Source organism: Colletotrichum higginsianum, chromosome 1, assembly GCF_001672515.1.
Source record: "Colletotrichum higginsianum IMI 349063 chromosome 1, whole genome shotgun sequence".
In the NCBI taxonomy this organism is placed as follows: domain Eukaryota; kingdom Fungi; phylum Ascomycota; class Sordariomycetes; order Glomerellales; family Glomerellaceae; genus Colletotrichum; species Colletotrichum higginsianum.
The window spans coordinates 1,932,208-1,947,062 of NC_030954.1; the positions used below are offsets into that span (position 1 = coordinate 1,932,208).

A 14,855-nucleotide genomic window follows, 5' to 3' on the forward strand; every position below is an offset into this window, starting at 1 on the left:
CTCGGTTCACAGTTGCAGGGGCGGGTGCCTGGGTTGTGCCAGACACACACAAGGGGGCACATCTTGCAGCTGTCAATATCGATACCCAGCTGTCAACAGCTGCTTGGCTGTCCCCGTCCGAGTTGGTTCGCTGGCTGGATCCACCTTTCAGAGCTCCCGTGAGCCACGGGCTCGTCGCGACACTGGATCGAGCCCAGGCGCAAACATCATTAAAGTTGTCAGGAGCGCGGCCAACCTGATTTCTCCAGCAATTGGTTTGCCCTCAACTAGATCTTGCCATTTAATTCATCACCTCCTCCTCCACTTTTAAAACCTCTCATATCCCATCATCTCAATCTTAGTTCACCCTTCCGGCGACTATTAATTCCACGACTCAACATCAAGCAACTGACAATAATTCCTGCATCCTTCGAAGAGCTCTCCATCTCCAACATGGCTCGTGGAGACTCGACACCGCCCGAATCGCCCTTGTCATCAATGGACAACAGCGATGCCTCCGATGAGGAGGTTCACGACTATGAGGACGAGTCGCTGCTCCGCCCTTCGAAGCGACAGAAGCTGGGAGCTGCCTCGACAACATCTCCCGCAGTCGTCGCCGAACCTGAACCTGACGCTGTTCCCGAGCCGGACCCGTTGGACGGCATGTCGGACGTCTCATCAGACACCTCCGGCGACATTCCCAGTTCGCCAATCAACGCCAAGCTCGATGAAGAGGACTTCCAAGAGCAGGTCACGGCGTGTGCCTGGGAGGGCTGCGACGCGGGTGACTTTGGCAATATGGATAAGTTGGTGGACCACATTCACAGCGATCATATCGAGAGCCGACAGAAAAAGTACACATGCGAATGGATTGGATGCAATAGGAAGAGCATGGGCCATGCCAGCGGTTACGCTCTGAAAGCCCACATGCGTAGCCACACTAGGGAGAAGCCTTTCTACTGCTATCTACCGGGTTAGTCACGCCGTTCCCCGGCCGATCTGAGCATGTTGACTGACCGACACAGAATGTGATCGCTCATTTACAAGATCCGATGCGTTGGCGAAGCACATGCGCACCGTCCACGAGACGGAGGCCCTGCGCCCTTCCGACCCTGTTCCCAAGTCCATGCAGGCTGGTCCTACGGGCAAGGGCAAACTGAAGATCATCATCAAGACCCCTCAATCACATGCCGCAGGACAAGACGACGCCATCGACGATGGTGCGGACGACGACGAGCTCTCGGCTGACCTTTTTACACCCCTGACGGAGGAACAAGGCTTCACCGCCGAGGAACTCAAATTGCCTCTCGAGAAGCTCTACAAACTTTGCAGGTTCCAAGTCAAATGGGCCCAGGATGAATCAGCCAAGCTGGCGGAAGAAGTGAAACACTGGGAGAAGCAATACAAGGACCTCTGGCGCGAGAAGGAAGTTCTCTTCTCCCAGGTTGTGAAGAGCGAGGTCGACTGGCACGAACGCCGGCAGGCAGTGCTCTCTGGCGCAGCAGACGTTCAACTCTCGGGTGTACTTGAAAGCCAAGAGGGCAACTCTGGTGCGACAAACGGCGATAGTTCGAACTCTCGACAAGACTCGAATCCGAATGATACTCTGGCCAACGGGACCGGCTCAACGGAGATTACGGCAGCCGGCTAGCATCAGTCGCCGCCACCCGAGACCTTGAGGAGATACACCAACAGTGTAGACTGGAACAGTAACCCTCATGAGATCAAGGGACTGCTGGACATGGATGAATCTCAAGGTCATTGTGTCAACATGTGACTGGGATTGTTCTAGCCATTGCCTCATCCTAACGCATGAGCAAACCTGTCTGGATCTTCCTTTACTCTCGATGACCGAAGAGAATACGCTGCAGACAACGGATTCGATGTCTCTTAAGGCCAAAGCAACGCATGCCAACACGCGGAAGAGACAGCGACACCAGACCCCCCCTTACAATGATTTATCGACAGTGCGGAAGAGGAAACGAGTTCGGACTCCTGCGCCTCAAGAAAGCATGCTTTGGAGTTTATCGGAGAAGAGTGATCGCGACTTTTGAGCATCAACATCACAGGAGGTTTCAGCAGGGAGTATATGGGCCTCATGGTCTGTCTGCATACCTGAAGGGCGCCAGAGCGAGTCTGGCAAGGTGGAAATGGCGCATGGCGTATCACAAACTAAATAGGAGAATAGTCCATCGTTGATTTTAATTTGATGAGGAGCGACACTGTCGCAATTTGACGTCTTGATCTCGGCCACTTGCTGTTAAAGATGTTTCGAATGCGGCGTTTACGTCATTGCATGTAATTTTAGGAATATGGCTTTGCCAAATATCTTGTGTAAAATTTGTATATTCTACCAAGGCTGCTCCGGTCTTTGATATGTCTAGTTGAACCGACGGCACCATGCCATACGTATCCCGTGACACTTCTGGTTGCTCGAACAAGGCCTTTCGATGCAGCCAGCAATATTTACCTCGTCGGGGGATGGACGACACACACCTACATGCCCTTCTTCTTGGTGCGGTACGACTCTGTGTTCTTGAAGGGAAATGAGCTCGTGTCCTTATCGTAGCCGTGCTTCTTGCTGTGGCGCGACTTGTCGCCGGCGAACATGAGGCACCAAAGGCCGAAGACGGCGAAGACGGCGCTGCCGAGACAACCGAGACCGAAGGCCGTCTGTCCCGTCCGCAAATACCTGCTGTAGCAATAGAAGGCGGCGGAGGCGTGATGGATCGAGGAGAGAACCAGGGCGGCGTTGGCGTGAGGGGAGACGGTGCCCGGGGGAGCTGTTTGAACGAGGGAGTTCGTTAGCATGGAGTGCTGTGTCAGGAAGCGAAGGATATTAGAAAGAGGCTACTACTGACTTTGGTCTTCGGCTGTGAGGGGCACCGCGCCGGTGAGGGTCACGACGAGAAGGCCCAGGGTTAGAAGGGCGAAGCCTAGGGAGCGGGCAAAATAATCCTCGAGAGCTGCGTGGCGGCGGTGGTTGTTGGTTCACGAGTCCTCGGGAGGAGAGGAGGGGGGGTTGAGAGGGGACTCACAGCCTGCGGCCTGGTAGTCTTCGGGGCGGAGTAGGTTGGTGATGAACCTTGGCCATATGATGAGCGGGACAGCCTGGGTAGCGAGCCAGCCTAGGTTGCCGAAACTGAAGGTTGATATCGCCTGTCGTTACGGGATACCGGTCAGCGGGTTCATGATGGACGGGCTGTGAAAGAATGCGCATACGTCCATTGCGGTGTCGGATTCAGCGGCCAGTGTCCGAGTTTCGGTTATAGTCTGTTTGCAAAAGATAAGCTGGTTAACGGTAAGTTGCAGCTTTCATGATGTGTAAGTATCTTGAAATCTTGACATTAGGTCGGAGCTTCAACAGCTCCCACATGTCGTGGGTGACCTCAGATGAGTTGGTTCGCCCAGCGACGTCATTGGGCCTCCCCCGGCCCCGCGAGAGGCGTGTCCCCCTTCCCCCTTGTTGTGAGCCTAGCTTCCCTGTCAGCCGCCAGCCAGCTGCACCGCCTGCGAAGAATGCGCTCACTCACCTTGTACTTTTCACTCTCTCGGACCTTCCTGGCTCTCAGGGGTCCTGGCTCGAATCCGCCCGGGGGTATTCTACATTCTACGTACCTGGGCAGGTAGGTAGGCCGACTCCTTCAACTCACTGTCCACTTTTTCTTGTCAATCCGCCACCTGCCGATTTCGCAGTGCGTGCCCTGTGGATTCTCCGATTGTGCGTTATCAGCGACATTTCACCCCTGCAAAAGCCCAGTGGTGGGGGGCTGATTTGCAATCAATCCTGTTGATTTATTTTCCTCAGCTGCCGAGTCGTCCAACCCGTTTGCGCATCTCCGGGTTCGTGGAGTCAGAAGAGAGCGAACGGGCGAGCAACATTCTGATAGAAAAGTCGCCTCGATTCTTTTCTGAAGTAATTTCCTCCCACGGTCTTCATTACAACAGGTGCTGCTGTAGTTTGAAGTTCCTCTGCTCTCAGATCTAAGCACCAAACGGCCTATTCTACATTTGCCCTTTCTCTCTCTCAGATCTGCGTAGCGCATTGCCCCGCCATCGTCGCCTCCCCCCCGCCACCTTCGCAGCCAAACCCCCTCGCTCAGCAAGATGAGCGCGATTCTCTCGGCAGACGACCTGAACGACTTCATTAGTCCAGGCGTCGCCTGTATCAAGCCAATCGAAACCCTCCCCTCCGCCGCGCCTTCATCGCAAGACGCCTCCTCCCTCGAGCACGAAGTAATCCTTGACGGCCAGCCCGGCTCCGCCGCCGCAGCAAACGCTCCGCCCGCCGAGATCTCCCTGACAGACTGCCTCGCCTGCTCCGGCTGCGTCACCTCCGCCGAGGCCGTCCTCGTGAGCATGCAGTCCCATACCGAGGTCCTCAACACCCTCGACTTCGGCCCCGCGCTGCGCATCGTCGGCCCCGACTGCAGCGGCCAGTTCCGCGTCGATGGCCTCGAGGACGAGAGCCGCAAGCTGTTCGTTGCCAGCGTGTCGCCCCAGACGAGAGCGAGCCTGGCCGCGGCGGCGGGGGGCGGCACGACCGAGGAGGAGGCCGGACACATGCTCGAGAGGCTGCTCAGCGGACCCGAAGGCCTTGCGAGCGCGGGGAAGCACAGGAATGGATTCACGTGGGTCCTAGACACGAACGTCGCGCGCGAGGCGTGTTTGGTCCTCGGCGCAGACGAGGTCTTGGGCGCCGAGAGAGCGCCTGCGTCAACGGCGGCGGCGGCGACGAAGCCCATCCTCACGTCGTCGTGTCCCGGCTGGGTGTGCTACGCCGAGAAGACGCACCCGTACGTGCTCCCGCACCTGTCACGTGTCAAGTCGCCTCAGGCGCTGATGGGCACGTTGCTCAAGACTACTCTCAGCAAGAAACTCGGGATCCCGCCGAGCAGGATCTGGCATCTGGCCGTCATGCCGTGTTTCGACAAGAAACTCGAGGCGAGCCGCGAGGAGCTCACCGACTCAGTCTGGGCGGGAGACGGGCTTCCGGGCAGGGGCGTCCGCGACGTTGATTGCGTCATCACAAGCAAGGAGGTTCTCATGCTGGCGGAATCAAGGGGCTTGAATTTCTTTGACGTCCCCCGGAGCAAGCTTAACCACCAGCGTCCACTTTTTCCCGACGCGCGCCTGGCGAGCTTCCTCTTTCCCGGCCATGGCGCCCACCGCTCGTCCCGGGCGGCCGGAACGTCTGGCGGCAACCTCTACTTCACCCTCCAATCCGTGGCCTCCAAGCATCCCGATTCCCAGATCCAAGTCGTTCGCGGACGCAACGCCGACGTCGTCGAGTTCATTGTTGCCTCTTCCACCGGAGACCCGATATTCAAAGCCGCCAGGTACTATGGATTCCGCAACATTCAAAACCTGGTACGGAAGCTGAAGCCGGCACGGCCGTCCCGCATGCCCGGCGGCAAGGCGTTCGGCGCCGCCAGGCGGCCGACCGGCAAGTCTGCCGGGCTCGAGTATGCCTACGTCGAAGTCATGGCTTGCCCCGGTGGCTGCACTAATGGTGGTGGACAGATTAAGGTCGATGACCCCATCATCGTCGAGCGCAAGGGTTACGAGGTCAAGCCGGGGCCCGAGGAGCAGAGGTATTTTTTGGCCGAGGTTGACGAGGCGTACTTCTCGGCGGAGGACTCGGACGGCGAGGACGCTGTGTCCCTGAACGGAGACGCTGGAAGAGATGTTGTTGATGGAATTTCGCCTTCTTATATTCGGAATACCCTGGCGCATTGGGCGGACATTACTGGCATAGACCTCGGTAGACTGGCGCTCACCACGTATCGCGAAGTGGTCAGCGACGTGGGCAAGGACAAGGTGAGCGAGACGGAACGCGTTGTCCAGCTGGCGGGCAAGATTGGCGGAGGCTGGTAGCTTTCATGTCCATAGGATAGTAGTAATTCAGCCCTCATTGGTGCCTCGTTTGGCGAAGCCGAAACCTCTTCCACTCCCATCCGGTCCACGTGGCGCTCGCATGGCCTGTTTGGGCGGGTCCTCGTCCCTCGGTGTTGACCGGCCAGAATGTGGACCGGAGTCGCCCCCTCGCTTCTGCAACCCGAAGCCGCCCCCCCGGGGCGCGTAGCCGGGGTCGTAGAGCTCACGGCCGCTCTCGGAACGAACGGCGTCGGATCTACTGCTGCCGGGCCGTCTATAGTCCTCTTGTCGACTCGAGTGGTTTCCTCGGTGTCCGCCGCCACGACCGCGTCCCCTACCGCGGCCGCGCCCCCCTCCTCCTCTCTCGTTCTCGCCACCTCTGGGCGGGGTCGTCGTCCCGGGGCTCGACGCACCAGACGAGGGGTTCGACTCGCCAAAGATCTTGGCACGTGCCTCCTCATAACGCCGCTGCTTCTCCTCGAGTTCGCGCTGCTGCTTGGCACGGATCTCCTCGGGGGTGAGCTGGGGCTTCGCGTCGGCGCGCTGGTCGTCGGCGTCGTCGTCGGCGAGTGAGAGGTGAGAGAGCAGGCCGGTGACGGGGTCGCGGCGAGCGATGGTCCGGGGCGCAGGCTTACGGCTGAGAACCTTGACCTGGGGCTTGAAGCCCGTGGCGAGGGGCACCGAGGGTTGGGCTTCGAGGAAGGTTAGAGGCGTGGGGGAATCACTGTAGCAGTTGGGAGTGTCAGCAAGTGCTCCTAATGGCAGGCTCGACTCGAAATAGGAATTGCGTGGAGCTGCTGGAGGGAGACCGGGGCATCCTCAATGAACGTACGCTGATTCCCAGAGCTTGCGATTCGACTCGGCGTGCTGGGCAAGGCGCTCTGCTTTGCTCATCGGTGCTTGCGGCTCAGGCTCAGGCTGCAATGGTGCCCCGCCATCCAGTTTGTCGGCTGCTGACTCCCAGTCATCGTCCTCCCAGGCATCAGGAACAGGGGCGTTCTTGACCATTTTTTTTAGATGCTTCAGTCAGACTAACTGTTGGGCTTGGTGAAAAGGCTAGTTGGCAGCTGTGTCGGATATTTGTTTTCCAAAAGTTAAGGGAAGTAAGTAGCCGGCACCCCCCCCAATAGGTGCTTTGCTTGGAAGAGGTTGGAAAGGGAGGAGTGTGCTGTGACCTTCACGGGGCGAGCGGTGAGGATAACTAATGTGGGAGCATTGGAGGCTTTGAGGAGGTGAACGCAACCCAAAGTTGGAAGTTGATCAGGTCTGAAGGAAGTTGGTTGTTCACAATTGTATAATGAAAGAAGAAGAAAAAAGGTGGAATGAGTTGAAGTTAACGGACCCGACCCCTAGTTGATTATGCCTGGACAAGAGTGTTCCGCTAAGACAGCCATTTTTATTTTATTTTACCTCCCCTCAGCTGGCAAGCTGGACCTTGAAACTACTTTTAACTGGCAGCACTCCTCCCGCAAAGCCGAAGTACTAACAGAGTCTCATTTGCGGGCCTGTGTGGAGGGGCACCAGGGGTCAGCAGGCGCATCGGATCTTGGAAACACCCTTGGGGATGGTGGGGTTGCCCAGACTGGGTGACAACCTACCTACCAGACGACATTCCGCCCTTCACACACGTTGCCCAGCTCACTGCATAAGCAGGACTGCCATTAGACAGCCATCCTCACTTTGATTCTTCCAATATTATCACTAAACATCTCGACGTTTATCGATGCTTTTGAACCCTTTTCCTAAATCTTTAATCTCGCTTGTTGTGATCTCTTGACGCGCCCCCAATTCCCGTCATTCATTGTTCTGGCGCAGAGTGAGCAACCTGTAAGCAGACACGTACAACCCTTCGGGTTGTTTTTACAAGCGCTTGATGTGACTACAGGAATCTATCGCACCTCCCATTTCTCGTCTTAAGAAATCATATAAAATGGCAGCCGGTTCCGCCAAACTCCAAACACCCGGCTCCGAGGCCGGAGGCGGCGCCGCCGACGATTCTAAGGCACCCAGCTGGAACAACAAGAAGGCTAAAGACGAGTTTGAATCCTTCAAGGCGAAACTCCTAGACCAGCGCTTCGACCCGAGTAAGTTGCGTCAGTAGTTGTTTCGCGTCTTCTCTCTGGGAAGCTCGACATATGAACTTAGCGGTCCTTCGTCTTGGGCGATTCGCGGTCGCGTGAAAGACATGGCCGCCGTGGGCAAACGTGGGACTCATGCTAAAAGATGTCGTTTCCAGAGCACTTCCAAGATCCTTTGCTCCCCAGAAACGGCTCTGACCCCCGAAATAAACCCAAAGGGACGCCGGAGGTTGAGGGAAGGATCGACCAGATCATCGCTCAGTACAAAGCCCGAAATTGAGAGGTTAGCCGTCATCTCCCACGGATGGGCAACTCTGTATTCTAGACGCAACGAGATTTCATATGTATCGAGTATATGATTCAGTCTGAAGAACCGTATACAGGCCTTTTGTGTGGGCATTTTGTTTCGGGTTACCGTCTTTTGTTATTGGACATCTCCTTTGAAATTCTCAAGTCTCGGTCGAGCAAGGACGTTTCATCGGGGCGTTTCCTTTTCTCGATTTCAAAACCGGTGGAATGAAACCGACGCAATAACACCCGCATTGTTTGGTTAGCAGACCTGACTCTTTTGTTGAATCCGCAGCCTAGTGGCCTAGTGAGTGCTGTGGTTCTCCCAGGAGGCTTGTGGAGCTTTCGGTGAATGGGGGTCGCGGTCACGCGGGAATGGTCATTCACCTCACACACCTAACCAGATGATCTCTCTATATGCCGTCATTTCTCTACTGTACAGCGTCAAAAAGACTGAACCACTCCCGTATTTCATCTGAGCCTGGTCGTCCGTCTCCAAGTTGTTCACATCGAGATCAGCCTCCCTAGTGCTTGACCTATATCTTAACTTTCCACTACTCTTCTTCACCCTCGTTCTTCTTTTCTCTGAAAGTCTACACACAGGCCATTGCGGTAGCTCCAGATATTCTACTTCAGAGAGGAAGAGTATCGATAGTCTGCTCTCACGGGTCATTCTTAGTTTTCAATACTTCATCATATTTACCCATCCCTCACCTACCTCAACAGCGCCGGACGCCTTCCCAAACCTGTCGCGTTTAGCCGTTCCTGACACGCCACCATACAACCTCACCTCAGAACAACATTTAAATCTTAGAAACATGACCTCAAACAAAGAAGACCAGGAGTCCGTCAGGAACGCTCCCCCCGCGGATCATCGCCCCTCGACGACATCGGCCTTCACCGCCTTGCCGCTCGAGGTTCGCAGTAGGATCCCACAGACGATCATCCACATCCAGCTTTCCAACTGACCTCTCGAATAGAACAGAACACTACCGCTCCGCGCCCCTACCGCCCTTCCGACATCCTCATCTTCTCGCCATCCCCGCTGGCTGCGGACATCACCATCGTCAGGATGGCGCGAGAGGCCGCGTCCCTCCCGAGTCCTAGACTCCGCCACAATATCCCGCAGCAACGACAGTTATCCATACGACCGAAGCCCTCGCCCCTCGCCGCGGCGCAGAAGCGCCCCAGAATACTGCTCTCGACCAAGAACTTCAAGTGGGTCAAGACCTGCGACGCCCTCTGGGTCAAGGTGCCCGTGGCGTCGAAAAAGCAGAGGATCGTCCTCAAGATGAAGGGAAAGAAGGCTCGCACACCGAGGGTCTAGGTACGAAGACGCCATTGACTAGCGAGATATGAATCATAACGGAGAAGCATTATAGGGGCGTTTGGAAGACACGAAGCGTGTGAACTGGGCATCAACTTACTCCCTGTCGGTGAGCATCGGCATGGTACGGTTCATTGAAGGTGTGGTGATTTGGAATTACTAGCATAGACGCAAGCGGATGGATACCCACGTATAGCGATTTGGTTTCTACACAACGTGTATACAGTTCAACCTACAGTCGTGAGTCCTAAGTAGCGATGCGGGTTTCGAATCATGCACCAGAGGGGAAATAGGGCCTCTGTGACATGTAGTCAGCGAGACAGTGATCAGTATAACCGTGGCGTAAAGGCTGAGCTCTGCGAAGATGTCGGCTTTTACTCTAAGCCGAGAAAGCTTTGTCCACTTTGAGATGCACAGAAGGCACATGGAGCGAGTATCCCGTTATGTCATTCTACTCCCATATCGGGCTTCTCTTCGTGAAGGTAAGTGGCTTCGTCAGTGAATGTACGAAGAACGTATCCTTCTAGGATTTTGTGATGTAGTAACCAAAACTAACCTGGACTTTCACAGATACCTGCTTGGAAACGGAGTGAAAGTTGGCCGAGATAGAGATCGGAATGTGATGCCGTCTCCAAGAAGGTATGATTCACCCGGGCGGCACAGGAGGCACGGCAGATATGCGACTAGTCGGTCCGGACAAGACTCATGTTATATCATCGCTCGATGAGCAACGACGGACACACAGTGGGAGTCAACCGACACCATAAGGTCAAGACTGCAGTCAGTCGCATCCTTGTCAGGTCGGCACTTCGCCACCCGGCAGCGGTATATGGCAAAACGCACGCAGAGAATTAAGCCTCTCGCCCCCGCGCGGCGGAACGCGAACGACATCGAGCTTGCATGTATACGCATGACGGCTCGGGGCCGGCAGACGACAGCCGGCGAAGGGAAGCAAGCTCCTCTGCCGCCACTGAGGGAAGTGTCGATGTTGTCAGTGTTATTCAGCCTCTGAGACGACCGTACCATACGAGAGTGTCATCCCTCTTCCCGATTACCAACGTACCGTCGAGCGTGTATGTGAGAAGCGGGGTCTACAGGATGCACGAAGGGTCGTACGAAAAGCACGTAGGTTCTTCGGCATGTGCTCTCCGAATTGGAGAGGGGGGCAGCAGAGAGGGAACTCGGGCCCAGAGATTGGACAGGCCACTTGAATTCTGCCGGGGGATGCCCGGGGTTGAAAAGATGCAGATCCGGCGGTTCGGGTCGAGTATTCTTCGGACGAGGACTGCTCCGTGTTGGGGCTGCGAAACGTCGACGAGAGTCGGTCTATCTGCTGTGTCACATACCATTGAGTCGAGGGGGGGGAAACCTTAGGGCAAATGAGAACGGGACTAGGTAGCTATGTACATCGTCAAACACCACGGAGAATGGTTCTTGAAGCCCGTAAGTCATCGGACAAGGCATATGCGACTTCTGCATACGCCGGGCTTTCTTGTTGGGTCACATGTCGGTGTCTTGCAGTAAGAGGGGATTTCATTACATACCTACCTAGCAAAAGAGAGCATCGCGGTCGTCTGGCATGAACCTGGATCGGACGCCAAAAGCTTTTTCCAAGGGCATGTCCCAGCTGCAGCGATTCTTATACATCAAGATGAGCGCCCGAGCAGCTGGCAGCCATGGCAGAACATGAATTCGACAATCGCATCGGTTGCGCGGGATCACACACGAGCTCAATGACTCGTAGACGTAAAACAGCCATGTCTCGAACGCTGGGCAACGTCGATCCGGACGGGGAACAGAGTTGGAGATGCCACGTTGGAGAGGACGAAGGAGGGAGGGCAATTGACGTAGGGGATCCCACCAGTTACGTAGCAGCGGGACGGTTTCCCCACTCAGGGATGAACGGCGGGGAAATATTGGCAGGCGTCGTTTGACTTGCGTTTATCTCGCACCACCTATGCGTGTGGTGTGTAAGTCGTGGGAGGGCTTTCGCCTTATTTGGCGGAATGAACGATATGGCGCGGGCAATGGCGCGGAAAAGTTGAGATACAAAAGACGGTTTAGTGGAATCCGAGTGTGATTGCACCGAGTGTACCCATACCAGTACAGTTGGTGGCATGTGTGTGTGAGTGTGTGTATAAAGTGTTGCATAGAGAGGCTATGTCATGAAAAACCAAAGTCCTGGACAAGGGCAGTAGACCGTATCGAGATGCGTGAGGAGTGAGGGCGCGACGCCGGCCAATGCCTATGGCGGTTGCTTGTGAGTGTGCACGGTTCGCACTGCATTGATGCGTATAAGCTGACATTTGGGGCAACTGAAGGAAGGGGGGAGGTTGTGAGCTGGGGCTGTCTCGAGACATTCCAGGCCTTGACAGTGTCTTCGTTCGCAGAATCCTTTGCGAGTGACGACAGTGTGAGTAGGATTGGGGGTCGTGGAGAGGACTGGCCAGAGCACCAGAGCAGCAGAGCAGCAGAGCCCCCTTCTTGGCCCGGCGAGGGAATCAACCCTTCTTGCAGGCGTGGCCGCAGAAGGTAAAGCGACAAGTGATACGATGCCCCCCGTGCGTGTTCATACCGCTGGCTGGCTGGATGGTGGCTAGAGGGTGTCGCATCGCAGCCAATGCTTCGTCGCAAACGCTGATGATGATGTTGGTTCGTCGGCGGTCTTGACTCATCCTCCTTGTCAATCGAATCGTCCATCCAACCCACCCATGCCCCCCGCGGCTTGGACGCCCATGTCAATAGCGGGGGTCGACGGTTTCCCGAAGGGAATCCCTCAAGTCGGCGGTCTCGGAGGGAAGCTGGTGAGCACGCATCCCACATCCTCAAGCCTGGCCAGAGCCAATCGACGCCATCTCCCATGTGCCCGTTGTCAGCGTCTCGCACAGTTGAATGTTGCAAGAAACGGAACTGATGAATCCATGGTGGCCTGCGTCGCCCGTGTCTCTCAGCCGCCGTGGCAAGGTCTTGGATATTGACAAGGTGGTTGCGGCCAGAACCTCGCTCAAACCGGAAGGGCGCTGAACGCCGAACATTCCTGCAGAGGCCTTCCCAGTTGGTTCTAGAAGGTCGTCTGGAACAACACTCCCCTGCAAGCTGCAAGCTGGGCAAAGCCTTCCTACATGCATAGTAGGTATGTGTGTAGGTAGGCAGCCGAGCGGGGAAGAGACGTGATGGAGGCCTAGACTGTTCTAACCTCTTGAACGGTTCGGCTTCAAGCGCGACGTCGACAGTCTCGTTTGGAGAGCTGTATCCGTACGTGTGGAAAGAAATGCAGAGATTTCGAACATCAAACCATGGGTCATGACTGCCTAGGCACTTTACTGGTCCTTTGGCATGAGGCTTTCGCGAAAGGCCGGCGGGGCAGCGAGGGGTTCAAATGTTGGGTACTGCAGACACAGTAGAGGCAGGGGTTGTGGTGGTACTGGCGTGGGCTTTTGTTTGCACGGTATTGATTAGTGGAATGTAAGCCACCATCCAGAGCGCGATGGAAGTCTCAAAACCAAGCCCTAAAACGGCATTCCGGGCCAAATACGGATACAGTACTAGAATGCCCATACATCATCCATTCATTTTAGACTTCGTCTTACACAGACTGACGGCACCGGGCTGATAGCGCATACCTCGGAAGGCGATGGTGGCCTTTGACCGAGGTACCTGCTCTATTTTCCCTGCTCTACTTTCCCTGCCCTCTAGTGTAGAAGGAAAAGGAGTAGGAAAAAACGTAAACCGGAAATCTTGGGATGTACCTTCATTTTCTTTTGTGGGGGTTTCTTTGGCCGCCGACACTGGCCGATACACCACACTGACGGACCCGATAGCCGTCTTGGATTGAGAGTCGATAAACTCTGTAAATCCCTGGACGTGTTGGTCAACCTGAAGCTCCCTAGGTCGGGCTGTCTGGACTTCCAGTTTATTTTACCACCGCTCCCGTCAAGGCAACGTTATCCCCTATACCTACCAAACATTGTCATGGGGGGAACAACACATGAAGATCCCGGACGGGATCGAATAGGATTGAATGTCCATGTCAACCATTTGCCTCTTTTGGCACCCGCTGCCTCCAGAGGACAGGGGCTTGTTTTCCTGCCTCTTACCTCGCTCCGCTTCGTCGACCTACACACTCATTCATTGCCCACTCCTCTTCCTCCTCATACCTACTACTCACGCGCATCTCACCTCGCCCTCGCCCTGACCAACCATTCAGGGCGTACTTCACAACTGCGCTACGCCGGTGTGCCTTGCCAACCAACACCTCATTTCAACTCGACTCAACTCACCGGCGATTCCTTTTCGACTGTGACGTCTTACGCTTGATCCCACTTTCACTCGACTGACCCACTCAAACCCGCTTTTTCCCAGGTTCCCAACAACGGAATCGGGCCCTACTCCTCATGAACCTTCCGTCTTTCGGTGCCACTTCACGATCCGCCCTCTGTAACAGCCGCATTCTCACTGGCCGGGGGTTCATCGACACATCACCGATTCCCTGCCATATGTTCGGGTCTTAGGCCAGTCCATTGTCATCGATTGGAGTGCTGCGCTGTCGCCCCCGCCCCACTCTGACAAGGCGCCAGACACACCCATATCTACCTACCTACCTACCTACCTACTTACAGCAGGTACAGTAGGTAGGTACCTGCTCTGCTGGTGCTGGTGCTGGTACTTTTACTCTTCCGCACGTCCCATAGGTACCCTACTTACCTGCCTTGGTATTCAAGGTTCCCATTTGCCTCCACTACTAGCCGGTTGCTGTGTGCAGGGAAAGTGGAAGGAAGAAGGGTGGGAAAAAATCAAGGAGCAGCAGGCCTTACCTGGACCTCACTCGCGCCTTCCCCTCTCTTCCGTCCTTTCCTCCCTTCTCCTCTCAGGATCACCCTCCCCTACCTCCCCCTCCGCCCGCCCGCCTGCACCCACTCCCATGGACGCAACGCAATACAACACACCGTGGCCGACCTTCACTTCATCCCACTTTCAACTTCTCACCCCTCCCGAAGGGAAAAAAAAATCAAGTCTCCAATTCCACCTCCGAAAAACCACAACATCGCACCGCAACCGCCGCCGCCGCTTCCTCTCACGCAAACCACCTCGCACCACACCGCAAACTCTCTCACTCTCACATACGCACACCCACCCGCGCCAGGCTTCACGACATCTGCCGCTCAATTTCTCGCATCGACCAATCCTTCGGCGACGCTACGATATCTCGTCCTGTTTTGACGCCAATCAAGGATTCAGGCCTCTGCCTCGACTAGGCCTTCACCGTCCCACGATTGCAGCGGACAACCAGCAACCATGTCCGGCTC

The 14,855-nt window shown here is 55.8% G+C and overlaps 6 protein-coding genes across 6 annotated transcripts; 4 read left to right on the top strand and 2 right to left on the bottom strand.

Moving 5' to 3' along the window:
• Positions 1-432: 432 nt before the first annotated feature.
• CH63R_00598 (C2H2 finger domain-containing protein) lies at positions 433-1,630 on the top strand (the record flags this gene model as incomplete). The annotated part of the gene is made up of 2 exons (XM_018295573.1): positions 433-952; positions 1,005-1,630. 2 exons carry the CDS (start codon positions 433-435, stop codon positions 1,628-1,630), a joined length of 1,146 nt encoding a protein of 381 aa, XP_018163935.1.
• Positions 1,631-2,475: 845 nt separating this feature from the next.
• CH63R_00599 (uncharacterized protein) lies at positions 2,476-3,207 on the bottom strand (the record flags this gene model as incomplete). Its single annotated transcript, XM_018295574.1, has 4 exons — positions 2,476-2,762; positions 2,841-2,945; positions 3,018-3,138; positions 3,202-3,207. The coding sequence occupies 4 exons, from the start codon at positions 3,205-3,207 to the stop codon at positions 2,476-2,478; spliced, it is 519 nt and encodes a 172-aa protein (XP_018163936.1).
• An 879-nt stretch (positions 3,208-4,086) lies between these two features.
• CH63R_00600 (Cytosolic Fe-S cluster assembly factor NAR1) lies at positions 4,087-5,856 on the top strand (the record flags this gene model as incomplete). Its single annotated transcript, XM_018295575.1, has 1 exon — positions 4,087-5,856. One exon carries the CDS (start codon positions 4,087-4,089, stop codon positions 5,854-5,856), a length of 1,770 nt encoding a protein of 589 aa, XP_018163937.1.
• Positions 5,857-5,883: 27 nt separating this feature from the next.
• Positions 5,884-6,864, bottom strand: CH63R_00601 (uncharacterized protein; the record flags this gene model as incomplete). The annotated part of the gene is made up of 2 exons (XM_018295576.1): positions 5,884-6,580; positions 6,689-6,864. 2 exons carry the CDS (start codon positions 6,862-6,864, stop codon positions 5,884-5,886), a joined length of 873 nt encoding a protein of 290 aa, XP_018163938.1.
• A 922-nt stretch (positions 6,865-7,786) lies between these two features.
• Positions 7,787-8,214, top strand: CH63R_00602 (uncharacterized protein; the record flags this gene model as incomplete). The annotated part of the gene is made up of 2 exons (XM_018295577.1): positions 7,787-7,940; positions 8,093-8,214. The coding sequence occupies 2 exons, from the start codon at positions 7,787-7,789 to the stop codon at positions 8,212-8,214; spliced, it is 276 nt and encodes a 91-aa protein (XP_018163939.1).
• An 826-nt stretch (positions 8,215-9,040) lies between these two features.
• Positions 9,041-9,549, top strand: CH63R_00603 (uncharacterized protein; the record flags this gene model as incomplete). The annotated part of the gene is made up of 2 exons (XM_018295578.1): positions 9,041-9,146; positions 9,203-9,549. 2 exons carry the CDS (start codon positions 9,041-9,043, stop codon positions 9,547-9,549), a joined length of 453 nt encoding a protein of 150 aa, XP_018163940.1.
• Positions 9,550-14,855: the final 5,306 nt, after the last annotated feature.